General features: G+C 34.4%; 1 protein-coding gene across 7 annotated transcripts in view; it reads left to right on the top strand.

The window, feature by feature from the left end:
• The window catches only part of PTK2 (protein tyrosine kinase 2), a 420,621-nt gene that overhangs the window by 159,889 nt on the left and 245,162 nt on the right, over positions 1-15,570 (top strand). For all 7 annotated transcript variants that reach the window (XM_074202744.1, XM_074202735.1, XM_074202741.1 and 4 more), the window contains one exon: positions 6,049-6,215. In XM_074202744.1, the coding sequence (XP_074058845.1) occupies positions 6,049-6,215 (167 nt within the window). The remainder of the gene's footprint in view (positions 1-6,048; positions 6,216-15,570) is intronic.

The following is a 15,570-nucleotide window of genomic DNA, read 5'->3' as shown; positions in this document are numbered from 1 at the left end:
ACCCTCACTTGATCCTTCTTTCCCATCTAAATATCTCTTCTGCCCTTTTTGACTAAATTCTTTAAGGAGGTCATCTTTAAGAAATGCCTCCAATTTCTTTCCTTACTTTCTTCTTAACGTCTTACAATCTACTTTCTTACCTGATCATTCTATCAAATTCTATTCTATCAAAATAACTCCCTCCAAGTCTGGAGGGATTTGCATGAACTGATGCTGAGTAAGAAACAAAAAAACACTATACACCCTAACAGCAACATGGGGGCAATGATCAACTTGATGGACTTGATCATTCCATCAGTGCAACAATCAGGGACAATTTGGGGCTGTCTGCAATGGAGAATACCATCTGTATCCAGAGAAACAATTGTGGAGTTTGAACAAAGACCAAGGACTATTACCTTAAATTTAGGGAAAAAAAAACTTATTGTCTGATCTTGTTGTCTCTTATACTTTATGTTTCTTCCTTAAGGATATGATTTCTTTCTCATCATACTCAATTTGGATCAGTGTATACCATGGAAATAATGTAGAGCCTGACAGGTTGCCTTCTGTGGGGGGGGGGGTGAGGGAAGTAAGATTAGGGGGAAAATTGTAAAACTCAAAATAAATAAATTTTTTTAATAAAAAACAAAACAAAACAAAATAGCTCCCTACAATTATCAGTTATCTCTTTTATTGCCAAATACAGTTACCTTTTCTCAGTCTTCATTCTCCTTGACTTGTCTGCAGTCTCTGATACTGTTGATCACTCTCTTCCCCTGATATTCTTCTTATTTTTAGGTTTTACTGATGCTCTCATCTTCTTCTTCTGCCCATCAGATCAACTATTCCAAGTTTCTTGCTGGATCATCTTCCATATCACACTTTATAATCATAGATGCCCCCCCCCAATGCTTTGTCCTGAGTCTTTCCCCTCTGTTTCCCCCATACTACTTCATGTTTTCATATTATCTGCTCCTGTGGATTTAATGATCATTTTTCTGCTGCTAAGTCTCAAATATATCTATCCTGCCCTAACATTTTTATTAACCTCAATCTCACAACTCCAAACTCAGCACATCCCAAAATATTATCTTTCCCCTGAAGTCTTTCCTCCCATCTCAAACTTCCCTATTACTTGTAGAGGGTACAAATCTAGCATCTTTCTTTTTTAATTTCATTTATTTCTTTTTTTTTTTATTAAAGATATTATTTGAGTTTTACAATTTTCCCCCCAATCTTACTTCCTCCCCCCCACGGAAAGCAATCTGTCAGTCTTTACTTTGTTTCCATGTTGTACATTGATCCCCAAATCTAGCATCTTTCTAATCCATTCTCCATTCAACTGCCAAAATGATTTTCCTAGAGTGCTAGTCTTATTCAATAAAACTCCAGTGAAATCCTGTTGCCTCTTGAAACAAATGTAAAATCCTCTGTTAGGTATTTGGAGCCCTTCACAACATAGAATCCCTTTCTATATTCCCAGACTTCTCAAACCTTACTCTCTATCATCTGTTATTGGATCAGTGGCATTAATTTCTTTGCTGTTCCTTGAACAAGACATTTCATGTTAAGAATTCTAGGCATTTCTCTGGTTGTTTCCAAATCCTAGAATCATCTCCCTTCTTGTCTCAGCTTCCTGGTTTCCATCAAGTCACAATTAAGATGCAGTCTCTTAATAGAAGCCTTTTCTAACCCTTCTTAGTTAAAGTGCTTTCTCTCTGTTTAGTATTTCCTATTTTTCATATATATATATACATATATATCTTATTTAGAAATATTTATTTGCTTATCGTATTCCCCATTTGATTGTGCATTCCTTTTGTCTTTTTTTAGTATTGCTAGTGCTTAGCACAAAGCCTGGCGCACAGTAACTGCTTAATAAATGTTTATTGACAGTCTGATAATCATCTGCCACCCAATAACTCCTCCTGCTGCATTCCTACTGGATCAATTGAAATCAGCTGTGAACTTTCTCATAGATGGCCTACATTGTCGTTTGCATATGATAGGCATGTCTATTGGATGATCATTATCCAGTCTGAAAATTTGAAGAATTTGAATCACCCTACTTGAGTAATATAACACATTTCCCATTTTTCATAGTTGCTAGAATTCTAGTTTTTGGCATTTCTTGAACCTTTGAATGTTTTTTTATAACCTTTCTCTATGCCCTGATTATTTTCAGAATTGATCATCTTATTGAATTGGCCTGAATATTAATAATCAATAAATATTAAGAACCTGCTATTTTATGACTCTGTACTAAGCCCTATTGATACAAATACAAAAATGAAAGACTGTCCCTTACCTTCAAGGAGCTGTGCAATGAGGAAAAGTAACACACAAAATAAAGATAAAAGACTATGAGAGTTTGATGTAGGTAGTGCTTTCTGGTAGGAAGTAGTGAGGAGATGTCTGATTACTTCATTGCCTGTGCTTGTTTTTTTCCTTTCCTAAAGTGGAAAACAAATTTCAAGGAGATAATTTAATTCCTGTGACACGTGATCTGCCTACAGTTTTGGATATGCCCATGTACAGGGGAGACATGAGTGGTTTCCCATCATTCATGAAGTTGTGGAACAAGAAACTAATCAAATTTAAGATAAAAGTAGAAATAAATTGTTTCTTTAGGTTATTCAACTAGCCAATGTAGTTTTTAAAAATAAGATTTAATTGACATCTTTTTTAATTATCATCTACATTTTCAAATATATATCTTTCCATTTTTCCAAATAGAAAGCAATATTTTATAAAAAAAGGTGGAAGCTAACCTAGATCAAAATTGACCAACATATAAAACAATGTTTGACATTGTATGTGGTATTCTGTTGTATCTTTAGTCTCTATATCTGCTAAGTAATAGTGGAAAATATCTTTTATCTCTTTGCAGGCCAAGGTTGGTCATTGTAATTTCATAGCTTTCAGTTTAAATTGTAATTTTTTCATGTTCTTTCCATTTGTTTAACCATTTCATAATCAATGGAAATCTATTTTTTCTTATCTGTTTTTACTATTATAGAAAGTGCTGCTAAAAATATCTAGTTGTATATGAGGCATTTCTTTTTTCATTGATATCCTCAGAATAAATGCCTATCTGCTGAATCCCTGAGTCAGACGGCTTTTACAGTTTTGACACCCAGTTGGATTATTTGTTGGTGGAGGGAGTACCCTCTAAAAGGGTATTCACATATCTGAAAAATTGATTTCAATTCATATGTTTAGCATACTATAAAACTGTTTCAATAATATGGAAGTTGAAACTTTAACAACATTTATTAGCTAGAGAATACTAAGAATATTGTTTTAATGCTTATTTTAACACTGTTTTGATACTTCTGTTTAAACACAAACCATCTCTCCAATATTTGTATTTTATTTTCATGAAGGAATAAAAAGAAAAGTGTATCACTGATTCACAAGTTGAATCGTAGATTTTTCAGAAAAAATCTTAAACCTTAAAAAAATGCCTTAGTTATTCCAACCCTTCATTTTACAGTTAATGAAATTGAACCACAAAGAAGTTGTCATTTACCAAAATCATTCAGGGTTAGTGAAGAAAAGAATTGAGTACAGCAGTAAGTGGTTTTAGGTCAAATTGTGGATATGATAATAAAAAATATGATATAAGATACAAGAAAGCAACAGAATTAAACAGAATCACACCATCTTTACCTTTACCTCTACAATCCCTGACTTCCTTTCTGCCACTGAATGACCTCTTATATAGATAGGAAGTCTTTCCACGTGCCCACAGCTGCTAGTGCCTTACAGTTGGTGGTATATCTCCCCTTACACTGTGTATATCTTGTATGTACCTATTTATGGACAGTTATTTCTATCATTTGAATTTAACCCTTGAAGCCTGCGATTGTTTTTCCTTTTTCCTTTGTATGTCCAGCACCTATCAGGGTACCTTACATATACTGAAGTATTTGCTTCTTGATTTATCACTTAAAACCATAGAGAATCATATACTCTCAGAATTGAAAGAGAATTTAGAATAAACTCATTAATATATGTTGCACCTTGTGCAAGGCACTGGTGATACAAACATCAACAAAAATAGCCCCTGATTTCAAGCAACTTGAATGGATAAGACAGTATGTAAATAAATAGGCACTATATATATATATATATATATATATATATATATATATATATATATATATATATATATAGTAGATAGATAGTAATCTAACAGGGGAAAGTAGCTTGAGAGACCCAGAAAAGGCTTCCTACAAGGTCAGAAGGAAGTCAGGAATTTTGAGAGGTGGAGGGCAGTTGAGAACAGTCATTTATTCATGGAAAACACTGCACAATTTCACAGTGATGGGATATGACATGTCCTGTCAGAGAAACAGCAAGTAACCTGGCTTATCTTGGTTGTGGAGTGGTGGAGGGGAAGAAAAGTGTAGAATAGGCAGGGGTCTTGCTTAAGAAAATCTGCCTAACAATTAGTGGTCCAAAATAGGAAGAGATTTTAGCAGGTTTTCTCTCTCTGGAGAAATCTTCCAGCAAAGTTTAAATGAACTCTCATTTGTATATGTGGATTGTAGAGTAGGAAGAGGCCAGATTGTGCAGAGCTTTGAATGACAATAGAATTGATGTGATCCTGCAAGTAATTGTAATCAGTAGAGTTTATTGAATAAGGGGTAACCTGGTCAGATCTGTGCTTTAGGAAAATCCCTTTGGCAGCTGGGTGAAGGGTAGATTGGAGGCTTGCAACAGGAGAATGCCAGTTAGAAAGTTGTTGAAAAAAGACAATTTGAATTTATTTTTAATGTCTATCACTTTTGAAAAGAAAGAAATGATATAACTATCATTGATATAATTTTTAGTTATTTTTCTCAGTTTGAAATGTTGTTACAGCTAATGGGAATTCTAAGACCACCTTTGGAATACCTATACCTTTGATTAACCACTTCATTTTACTTTGAGGAGTAAATAAACTAGAATATTATACTCAGCTCAGTCAAACTTGCTCAGGTAGTTTTTGAGACTCACTTCTTCTTGGAAATCCTCTGTTCTCCAGCTCATTGAGGTCTTTTTCTTCTCTATACTTTGAAAGTACCAATGTCATCCTCTGTAGGAGGCCTTTTCTGGGTCTCTCAAGCTACTTTCCCCTGCAGGATTACTTTCTCTCTTTTCTGCATATATCTTTTATGTACCTATTTATTTATATAATGTCTTACCCTTTCGAGTTCCTTGAAGTCTGGGTTTATTTTTGCTTAAGTTTATATCATCAGTGCCTTGCACAAGGTGTAGCATATATGAATGGGCTTATTCTAAATTCACTTTCAACTTTGAGGATATATGATTCTATATGATTTTAAGTAATAAATCAACAAGCAAATATTTCAGTATTTGTAGGGTACCCTGCTTGTGGTGCATGCATGCTATGTCGTATGTGTGTGTGTGTGTGTGTGTGTGTGTGTGTGTTGTTATTTAAATTGTTTTCCTTTGTGAAGACCTTATCTTCTCAAGCAGATTATAAGTATTTTAAGGACTGGAACTATATCTTATTTACCTTTTATCTCCCCCCCACACACACACACACACTTCTATATAGTAGATCTTTAGAAGGAACTCTTTAGTACTGCAGATGCATTAGAATTAACAAGTTAAACATTTTCTTAAACTTATAAGTATATAGCTTAGAAAGTATTAGCATTAATTATTTTCATAAGGAGCTTTGCATTTGAAAAACATGATCAGCATCAAAGTATTTATTAGACTCTTTAAATGACAATGATGAAAGTGGCTTTTGCTAAGCCACAAAAAAATACCCAGAGGCAAGACAAGCATTTCTTTCTCCTTGGTGTATGCACATGCATATCATCTAGGTAAATTTTCATGTAAAATAATTTATTAGCATGAACTAAAGTACCTAGATGGATTTTGTGTTCCCATATATCAGAAGAAATGAAATTAAAATTCCCACAAAATGTAGGTATATTTCTTTAATTTGATAATGATAAAAATTTTAATGCCTGCCTTTAATAGAAATGTAAACTTGTAATAAATGTTTTAATAAGTGTACTTTCTTTTGTGGGGGGCACATTTCAGGGCATCATTCAGAAGATAGTGGACAGTCACAAAGTAAAGCATGTGGCCTGTTACGGATTTCGACTCAGTCATCTTCGTTCAGAGGAAGTTCACTGGCTACATTTGGATATGGGTGTTTCCAATGTGAGAGAAAAATATGAGCTAGCCCACCCACCGGAGGAGTGGAAGTAAGATTAAACTTTGCATTTTGATGTGATGCTGACTCACTTCATGTTTTAAAATGTGTATGTGAGCCAGAAATCCTTTTGTTGCCTTGACTTAAATCTCTTTTTTAAAGATACCTCACAACTGACTTCTTTATCAATTTTTCTGTGCGTCATTTCTCTTTTTCATGTCCCTGCAAGAGGGAGCTATTTTAGTTCCCTTATTTTACTATAGCAGCAATTTGCTTTGCCTCATTGTATGTAGTAAACTATGACACAGACTAAAAGAGTGGTATTTAATATTTATATATGGAATTATAGTCAGAAGGTGATCAAGACATCTTGCAGGAAGCACTGATGTCTACTGCTCCAATGATATGGATTATAGACTTCCTATCTTCCTATTTTTCCTAAGATACAGTTTGATAAACTGTTACAAGATGTTATTCTTAGATCTAGTAATGCTTACTTTTTTGTGGGGAAGATGGGGAAGGATACTTCAGAAATCTGTATTTTTATTGGTAATGTCCTCCACCAGCATAGATAATCCTCCTACAGGTTTTCAGTAAGTATTGCTTCACCTATCTGAAGTGTTAATGAATTGTTTAAGCTTAGTTTGACTAGTTTTCAAGCATAGTTTTTTTCTTGTAAGGTCTGTCAAAACTAAAGCCCTGACATAGTCTTTGAGAACTCATGGTCATCTTCACTCCATGATGAAAAATCAAAATAAAATTCTATTTGGGTTTTAAAAAGGAATAATAATATAGTCTCTACCGTTAAGAGTATACTATAGGACCGAGCTCTCTAATGTATTTATATAAAATTATGTATTATACATATTTGTGTTTGTTATTTAATGTCTTGATCAGAAGTTCCTGGATGGAGTGCTGTATTTAAACTTTCTATTTACTCAATTCATAGTATAAACATCATAAGTTTTTGTAGAATGAATGAAATGAATGAAAAAATAATTTTAATGGTAGTTAGAAAAACATTAGGTGCACAGAAGTCAAACATAATTTCTTGAGATACAAGGATGGGATGGAGAACTTATAGCTAGGTAATCAAGGAAGGTTTTAGTAGAGCTATTAGGATATGAACTGGAAGCATAAGAATGATATTAAAAATTGGAGTTAGAAGAAATTGTGTATGTGTATGTGAGACATACTCCATCATTGAGACAATAAGAATTAGTTAAGCATCAATTGTGTGCCAATTGTTGGGGATGAAAAAGCTAAAAGAAATTAATCCCTGCCATCAAGGATCTTACATTCTATCAGAAAGACAACATATGCACATAAAATAAATACAAAATGGATGTATTTAAAGTAAATATTGGGTTATTTATGGAGAGGTAGAAGAGGCACCTATAGTACAACTGGGTCAGAAAATTCCTCATGTAAGAGCTAGAAATAAAGGAGTTCATGGCAGGTATGGAAACAAATCTTTGTAAAGATATGGAGAGAATAGATAAGATGTCATGAAAGCAATAGGAAAAAGACTAACAAAGAATTATGTAAAGGAGGAGTGATGAGTCTGTAAAAATGAGTGGGGATAGGTAGGACTTAGATACCAGCAAAGCAATTTATGTTTGATTCTGAAAAATAGGGGAGTTTAGGAATTGGAGTTTATTAAGTAGACTAGTGCCATAGTCTGACTTGTGCTGTAAGAATGTGTAGGCTACTGTGTGACCTTGGGGAAGTCACTTAACCCATTGCCTTAACTAAATAAAATTTTAAATAATACCTAAAGAATTTGAAGGCTATGCAGCCACAACCACTCTTCTGATCTCTAGTCTCCAAATGCCTTTTGAATGTCTTAAACTGGATGCTTCATGATGATAATGATGACAACAGCATTGATGATGGTGATAGTGATGATGTTAATGATGACATCAGAGGAAGTAATGCCATGACAAGCACATGAATTGAATTTGAGGAGGGGAGCTATGCTAAATCAACAGCCTCAACTTGCTCTTCTTTGGCCATCTGGGTCCAGTGGCTAGATATGATTCAGAATAGCTGATGTGAGGCAGTCAAGGTTAAGTGACTTGTCCAAGGTCACACAGCTAGTCATACATGTCTGAGGCCAAATTTGAGCTCCTGTGCTCTTAATTCCAAGACCAGTGCTTTGTCTACTGCGTCACCTAGCTGATATATATTAAATGCCACTTGTTCAAAACTGAACTGATTATCTTTGTTCCGTATTTCTTTTTCTCTTTCTTCCTATTTCCTGTTAAAATCATTAGTAAGCTTCAAGAAATCCACACTCACAAAGTAGGTTTTTCATCTTTGATTCTGCACACTTTCACTGCCCTTAACCCATCTGTTACCAAGTCCTTTCTACTTCACCTTTGTAACATTCTTAGTAAATTTTGTTACCAACTCTCCTCTGATACTACTACCACCCTGGAGCAGGCCTTCATCACCATTTAGTTCCTTCCTCAAGTCTTACCTTTTGCTCCAATCCATCTCCCATTTAACTGTTAAATTGATATTCCTAAAGTCTAACTTTATTCAATATTGGGCCTTGAAATCAAGTGAACCTAAGTTCAAATCATGCCTCAGTCACTTGATACTTAGTAGTAGTGTGGTCTTGAGCAAGCCACTTAACCCTGATTTCTTTGCATCTAGAGCCACTGAACCCAGATGGCTCTGGAGGGAGAAAGTGAGCCTGACTTTGTGCAGCAATCCCTCACTCAAATCCATTATGTACTTATTATTAATCACATCTCTGAAGTCACAGTCTTCTTCAAGAATGAAAGATAAACATTATTATAATAATTCCTGTTTCCTTCAGTACACATATAAAATTCTCTTCTTGACTTTGAGAAACCCTTCTACTTCCTACTTTTCCAGTCTTTTTAAATCTTACCTCCACATATTCTGCAATCTAGTAGTATTGTTTTCTTTTCTCTTATTTGGTCCTCACCACACTTCTGTGAGACAGGTATTAATGGAGATTGAGGTGAATAATGAGGAGAGTACTGATGTATATATTATGATGTACAAGGGATGCACCTGTGAAATTGGTAAAGTTTGGTGACTCACAGGCTCTATGAGGGATAGAAAATGAGAAACCAAACTTGTTTCCAGGGTTTCAGATCTGAGTGACTGGTAGAATGGTGGTGTACTTGGCAAAAAAAACAGAGATTTGGAAACAGGTTAGGGTTGGGAGGAAGGAATTTGAAAGACAGAGAGCAGTAATGTTACATTTTGGTTACATTGATTTTGAGATGCCTACAAGGACATTCATTTCAAAATACAAGACTGATTCTCAAGAGCAATGAAAATTGGCTATACATACTCGGTAGTTATCCAAGATGACTTGATAATTGAATCGGTGAAAGCCATTCAAATTACTGAGAGGAAAGAATAAAGGTTAGGACAGAGACTTAGTATATCTACAATTTGAGGTGTGATATGGATGATGATACAGCAAAAGAGATTGGAAGAGAGCAGATAGACAAGTGGAGAAATAAGACAAAGGGTAATAGAAACTCAGTTTGCAAAGGAGAAAAGTAGTCAGACATCAGATTCTAAGACTAAGAGGGATAAGAATTTTTTAAAAAGGCTTTTGGATTTAATATTGAGAAAATATTGGTAATTTTGAAGTGAGCAAAACTTCTATTGAGTGATGATAGTTTTCCCATTTTTATAGATGTGTGGTTCTAAAATTGATAAAATTTACCATGTGTACATGTATACCCTCTAGTTTGTTTTTTTTTCCTTTTCCTGTTTGATCATTGAAGTATATTGTAGTACCTGATTTATATAGTAATGTCTTTGGGGGATAAAGATAAGACTAAATCATATTCAGGGTTCTCTGTTCACCATAACAATATAATATGTATTTTGTTTTTAGAAAGATTTTCAATAATATATATTGAAAGTTTTTAAAGAAAACTTCAAGTACTGGAAGTACTTTATTTGTTAACATCCCCCCCCACCTCACCCCTTCAGTAGTGCAAAATAAATAAAGTCTTACTATTTGTACATTTTGAAAATTATCCAAAATTCTAAATTCTGGAATTTGAGAGTCAATTTTGGAAGAATTAAGATCAGTTAGATTCTGAGAATCAAAGTATTTAGGTCTTATGCAAATTACTGGTTTTCTGTTCAAATAAACAAGAGCATTTCAGTTGCTATCTAGATGAAGCTCACATTCTACTACTTAGTGCTCTTCTGTTAAATGTTGGTCAGCAGTTCTCACAAGCCAAAGAGCATATTTTTCCAGTTCTTTGAAAAAAAAAATGAACTCTTTATGTAGAAGAAAGGTGTCTTTTTCAAAGGGAAAAAAAATCAGTACTAAGTTGAGAATGTTGTCTAAAAGCAAGACAGCAAGTGAAAGCCTGACTGTTTTTCCAAAATGACATTTCACTTTCTCATTTAATTTTTAATTAATGTAACTTATAATCTAGTATTTATAATATGATTTATTGTTTAAAATATTGTGATGCATGTTTTATTTTTTTAAAATATTACTCTGTGGAATCTGTGATGAAAAGTGCATTATTATAAGTTATATATTTAATATATTGTGTTCAACAGTAGTGAAGAATACTTCAACATAACTAATTTGTGTTAGTAGGCTTATAGACTTAGAACTGAAGGAGACATTGGAGAAATCTATTCTGACTCACTAATTTTACAGATGAAGAAACTGAGGTGTCCAGGAAGATTAACTAACTTATTCAAGTGACCTCAGGTAGCACATAATAGAGGTGATATTTAAAGTCAGGTTTTCTGACTCTAAATTTAGCGTTCTTTCTCATAGTTTAATCAGATGATTGGTTGATTAGAAAATTATATAATTTGCAATTGATATTTTCAAGGTACTATGCCAAGGTACTATAACTATACTGTACTATAAAAACCACTACTCTCCTTCAGCTAACATTCTACTTGAAAGATAAAAACAGATAAGTTAGTGTAAGAGATGTTATAATATGCATGTATGCAAATGTATATTAAATTATATAAATATATTGGTTTATAATATATTAAATCTGTTTTGTAAAAGATGTGAATGCATGCACACACACACACAGAACCAGTCATAAAAAATTATTCAGGAGATGCTTATATAATAACCTTGTTCTTGAAAAGCCTCTTGAATAAGGTTCATATTTAAACTATAGCCTGAAAAAAAACACCTTGGTATAGTCAGGGTTGAGGAGTGAGAACATTTTAAAAAAAGAAAGAAAATGAGGATGTTGAGATCATTTCAAATTTCAGATGTTCTTAATTTTTTATAGTGTAGAAATTGTCTAGTAAGCACAATTGAGGAAAGTCACTTTGCATTTATAAACAGTAACATTTTAGTAAAGATTTATTACTTTTCAAATGTGAATAAAAATTATCATCCGTGCTTATAATAAATTCTAGTTTTCTGATAGATATTTTTCAAAAATCTTTGCTGTCCAGACTTTAATATATTAATGTTTAACTTTGGCACAAGATGTTGACAACTTTTTTGGACTATGATATAGTGAAAAGTAAAAAGGAATAACAAAATTGTGAAGATCTTTTAGAAAACCAGGAAATTATTCTTTTTTTCTTCCTTTGTATCATGTGGAGGAGACTATGCCCTACTAACAAAGAGGAAGTAATTATTGTACAGTGCTGTTGTATCCTATGAATACCTATCCACCTTTGTTGGATAAATTATTAATACTTCTGTTGGAGTGGTGTGAATTCATAGATTTTGTTTATTTAGTTTCATATTCATATACACTAGAGGCTGTTTAGTAACTACTCAGGTTGAGGAGACTAAGAGCATGGGAGTGATCTTAGTCAGAGCTGGAGTTGAGAATAGATACAATAAAGCGGCCCTGTAGTGTCTAGAATTATTGTCAGAGACTTGAGTTCAGATCTTTCCCATGATGCTTAATTTTCTGTGTAAATTTTTTTTCTCTGCAAAACCGAGTCATAGTCATAGGATCTTGATTGATAGAGGAATTGTAATGAAATCACTAATCTTATTTGTATAATAAAAGATAGTGAAAAATATAATTCCATGAAGAGTTTAGACTTCCAAATAAAAGTTTCCTGTAGTTTGTTTTATTTCTTTGTGATACACTTCTTTTATGTTTCCATTATGTTTTTCTATTGAGAGCCATCCTTATAGTTACCAAGGTCTATAACCTTTGAACCATTTTCTGCTCTTCACTCCACCAAATTCTCTTGAATCCATTTCCTTCTATACCTGCCATATCTTCTCTTATTTGCACTATTACATAACTATAAAGTTGATAATCTTAAAGTAAGATGTTAACAGGTCAGTACATTGCTCTGGAATATTCAGGGTTCACTATTGCCTCTAAGACAGTAGTTTCTAAACTTTGTGTGGCCTCCTTTAAAACAAAACAAGAGGGAAAAAAACACTGCCCAACCCCTACTTTTTGATAAAACTACACAAGTAATTTTTTTAAACTTCTGTTTTATTAAGATAAAATGAATTTATCAAATTGTCACAATATCTTACAAATTTAAGCATGCAGTGGAATAACATATAATAATAACACAAATTGTCCCTGTATTGGATTCACTCTCATAGGATCCTAGATTTAGAGAAGGAAGGGATTTTTGAGGTCATCTATTCAAACCCCCTCATTTAAAGATAGAAGACTCTGAGACCTTGAAAGCAAGAGAAGTGAAATGATTTGCCTATGATTATACAGGCAGAAAATGTCAGGTGACAAGGTTTGAACCCAAATTCTCTGACTCTAGATCTACCCTCCCTCCCTTTCCCTGCACATTACTTTCTTTTAAAGGCAAAGGGGAAAACACAATGGTGGCAGTGACTCTCCCCATTTTTGAATCTCTTAACTGTGACAAACTTTATACCTGATGCCCCAGATGGCAGAAGAATAAATCAATAGGAAGATGTGGAGTTGTCCCTCCCAAAAGTGAAAAAGCTAAACTTTATTTCTGTGTAGCCTGACCCTGGGATTTTCTATGCTCTTGAGGGTATGTGAGGTGTCCAACCACAGTGATGGTATAGTGGTGATGGAGTGGATGATGAAGATAGGTGATGTTTATACAGTACTTATTGCCATGTATGTACTTGGCATTGTAGCTAAGCATTTGACAGCCTTTACCTAATTTGAACCTCACAGCAACCCTGGGAAGTTGATGCTATTATTTTCCACCTTTTGTAGATGTGGAAACTGAGGCAGGCAGACTTAAGGGACATCTAACCATTCAGCTAGTAACGCCTGAAACTGGATTTGAACTTAGGTCTTTTATCATTTGTGCCATGAAAGAAATGACATCCTATTACCTAATTCCAGGGAACCTGTTTAATGAGGGGAGGCACAGAGTGGTCCCTAGGTCCACCCATAACGAGGTGGGACATCTGCTTAGCACCAGGTTGCACTCCTGCCTTCTAGATCATGAGCCTTTCCCCCAACCAGGACCCTGCTATACAGTATTTATATTATATCCCTAGTAGTATAAACAAAATGGTTTTGTTAGAATTTTTGTAGACCTTTGATTTGAATTTTATTTTCAGTAAAAAAGTTTATTGTATCTATGAAGAAGCTGCATTTGAATGTATACAGTAAAATTTGTCCCATTATTTTGTACTCCTGAGATCTTACAATCAACTTTCAATTGCTAAGTCATTCATTAAGCTTTTAAGTACTTACCATGTTTCAAGTGTGCTGTGTGTAGAAAAAGAGTCAAAAGACAGTTCCTGATTTTACAGAGTTCAAAATCTAATTGGGAAGACTGCAAACAAAGAACTATGTACCAAAAAACTCTATGTGGAATAAATAGGAGACAATCAACGGATAGAATTAAGAGGGAATTAAAGGGGTTTGCCTTTATGTGGAAGATGAATTGTTAGAGGTCTATTTAGAGGGAGGGAGGGAGCATTCCAGGTGTGGGGGAGAGCCAGAGAACATGCCTGGAGTCAAGAGATGGAACAGTCAGGAAACCAGTGTCACCTGACTGAAGAGTTCATTTCTTGGGGGAGGGAAGGATTAGAAGACTGCAAAGATAGGAGGGGGCTGAGTTTTGAAGGGCTTTGAATGCCAACCAGAGCATTTTGCATTTGATTCTGAAGGGGATAAGGAGCTACTGAAGTTTGAGTACAGAGTAATGTGGAAAATCACTTCAGCGGATGAATGAAGAGTGTTGAATTAAGGAGAGAATTGAGGCGGGCAGACCCATCAGCCAGCTATTGCAGTTGTCCAGGAATGGGATGATGAGGGTATCAATGTCAGAAGAAAGAAGGGGGCATATATAAGAGATATTGGGAAGATGAGATTGACAGATGTAGGCAGTAGATAGAGGTGTGAGTTAATTGTGAGATAATGTGGAGTCCAAGCTTTAGCGTCTGGAAAGATGTTGTTTCCTTTGGCAGTAATGGGGGGGGGGGGGAACATAATAAGTTCAATTTTGAACATGTTTAGTTTAAGATGCTACAAAACATCTAGTCTGAGATGTTTGAAAGGCTATTGGAGATGTGAGATTGGAAGTTAGTAGAAAAAATAAGATAAGATAGGTAGATTGTAGAATTATCAGCAGAGATGGTAGTTAAATCTATGGGAGCTGATGAAATCACTAAATGAAATAATAAAGAGGAATAAGAGAAAAGGATCCAAGACAGAACCCTATAGTTAGGGGGTCTGGATGTGAATCCAGCTAAGGACACTGAGGAGGGGACTTCATCTGTTTTGTCATTATGTCCTGAGGAACAGGGAAGCTGTTAGGTGAAACCTTCCATGTGTTGCCTCCCTCTTTAGGCCATGAGCACTTAGAGAGAAGGGATTATCTTACTTTCTTTTTTTCCCCACAAATTCAACACTTAGCATTGCTTTTGTACAAAATAAACACTTAATAATCATTCATTCTTGTGTAGGTCATATTTCTCCCTTTTCCAAAAGGATTTCATCAGAGTTTTATCAGATACTTTGATCTTCAAAAGTTTCATAATTGTAATTGTTTGAAAGGATTTTTTTTTTGTTGAAAAATATCTCAGAGGAAAAATATCTCAGAGCTTAAGAAACACTTTTTAAAAACAAAAGATCTTTTAAGGGAACCGTGTGTGTGTGTGTGTGTGTGTGTGTGTGTGTAAAAGAGCAAAGACTTAGTCGAAGAATGATGTAGCTGTCCTCAAGTCTTGGAAAGGTAATTAAATAATAGAGGCATCAGCCTTGTTTCGCTTGATTTTAAAGGACAACTAGGAACAATAAGAAGGTCCTCTGAAAGGATTTGGTCGGATGGAAGGAAAAACCTCCTTACAATTATACCTGTCTAAAAGTGGAATGGGCTGTTTCAGAATTCTTTATCACCTGAAGTTTTCAAATGGATAATAATTTTCATAATATTTATATCTTTCAGGTTTACATATGTCTCCCTATTTGATTCTG

This window comes from Macrotis lagotis, chromosome X (assembly GCF_037893015.1).
Source record: "Macrotis lagotis isolate mMagLag1 chromosome X, bilby.v1.9.chrom.fasta, whole genome shotgun sequence".
NCBI lineage: Eukaryota > Metazoa > Chordata > Mammalia > Peramelemorphia > Peramelidae > Macrotis > Macrotis lagotis.
Note: the sequence above shows the minus strand (reverse complement) of the source record. Positions and strands in the feature narration are given on the sequence as shown.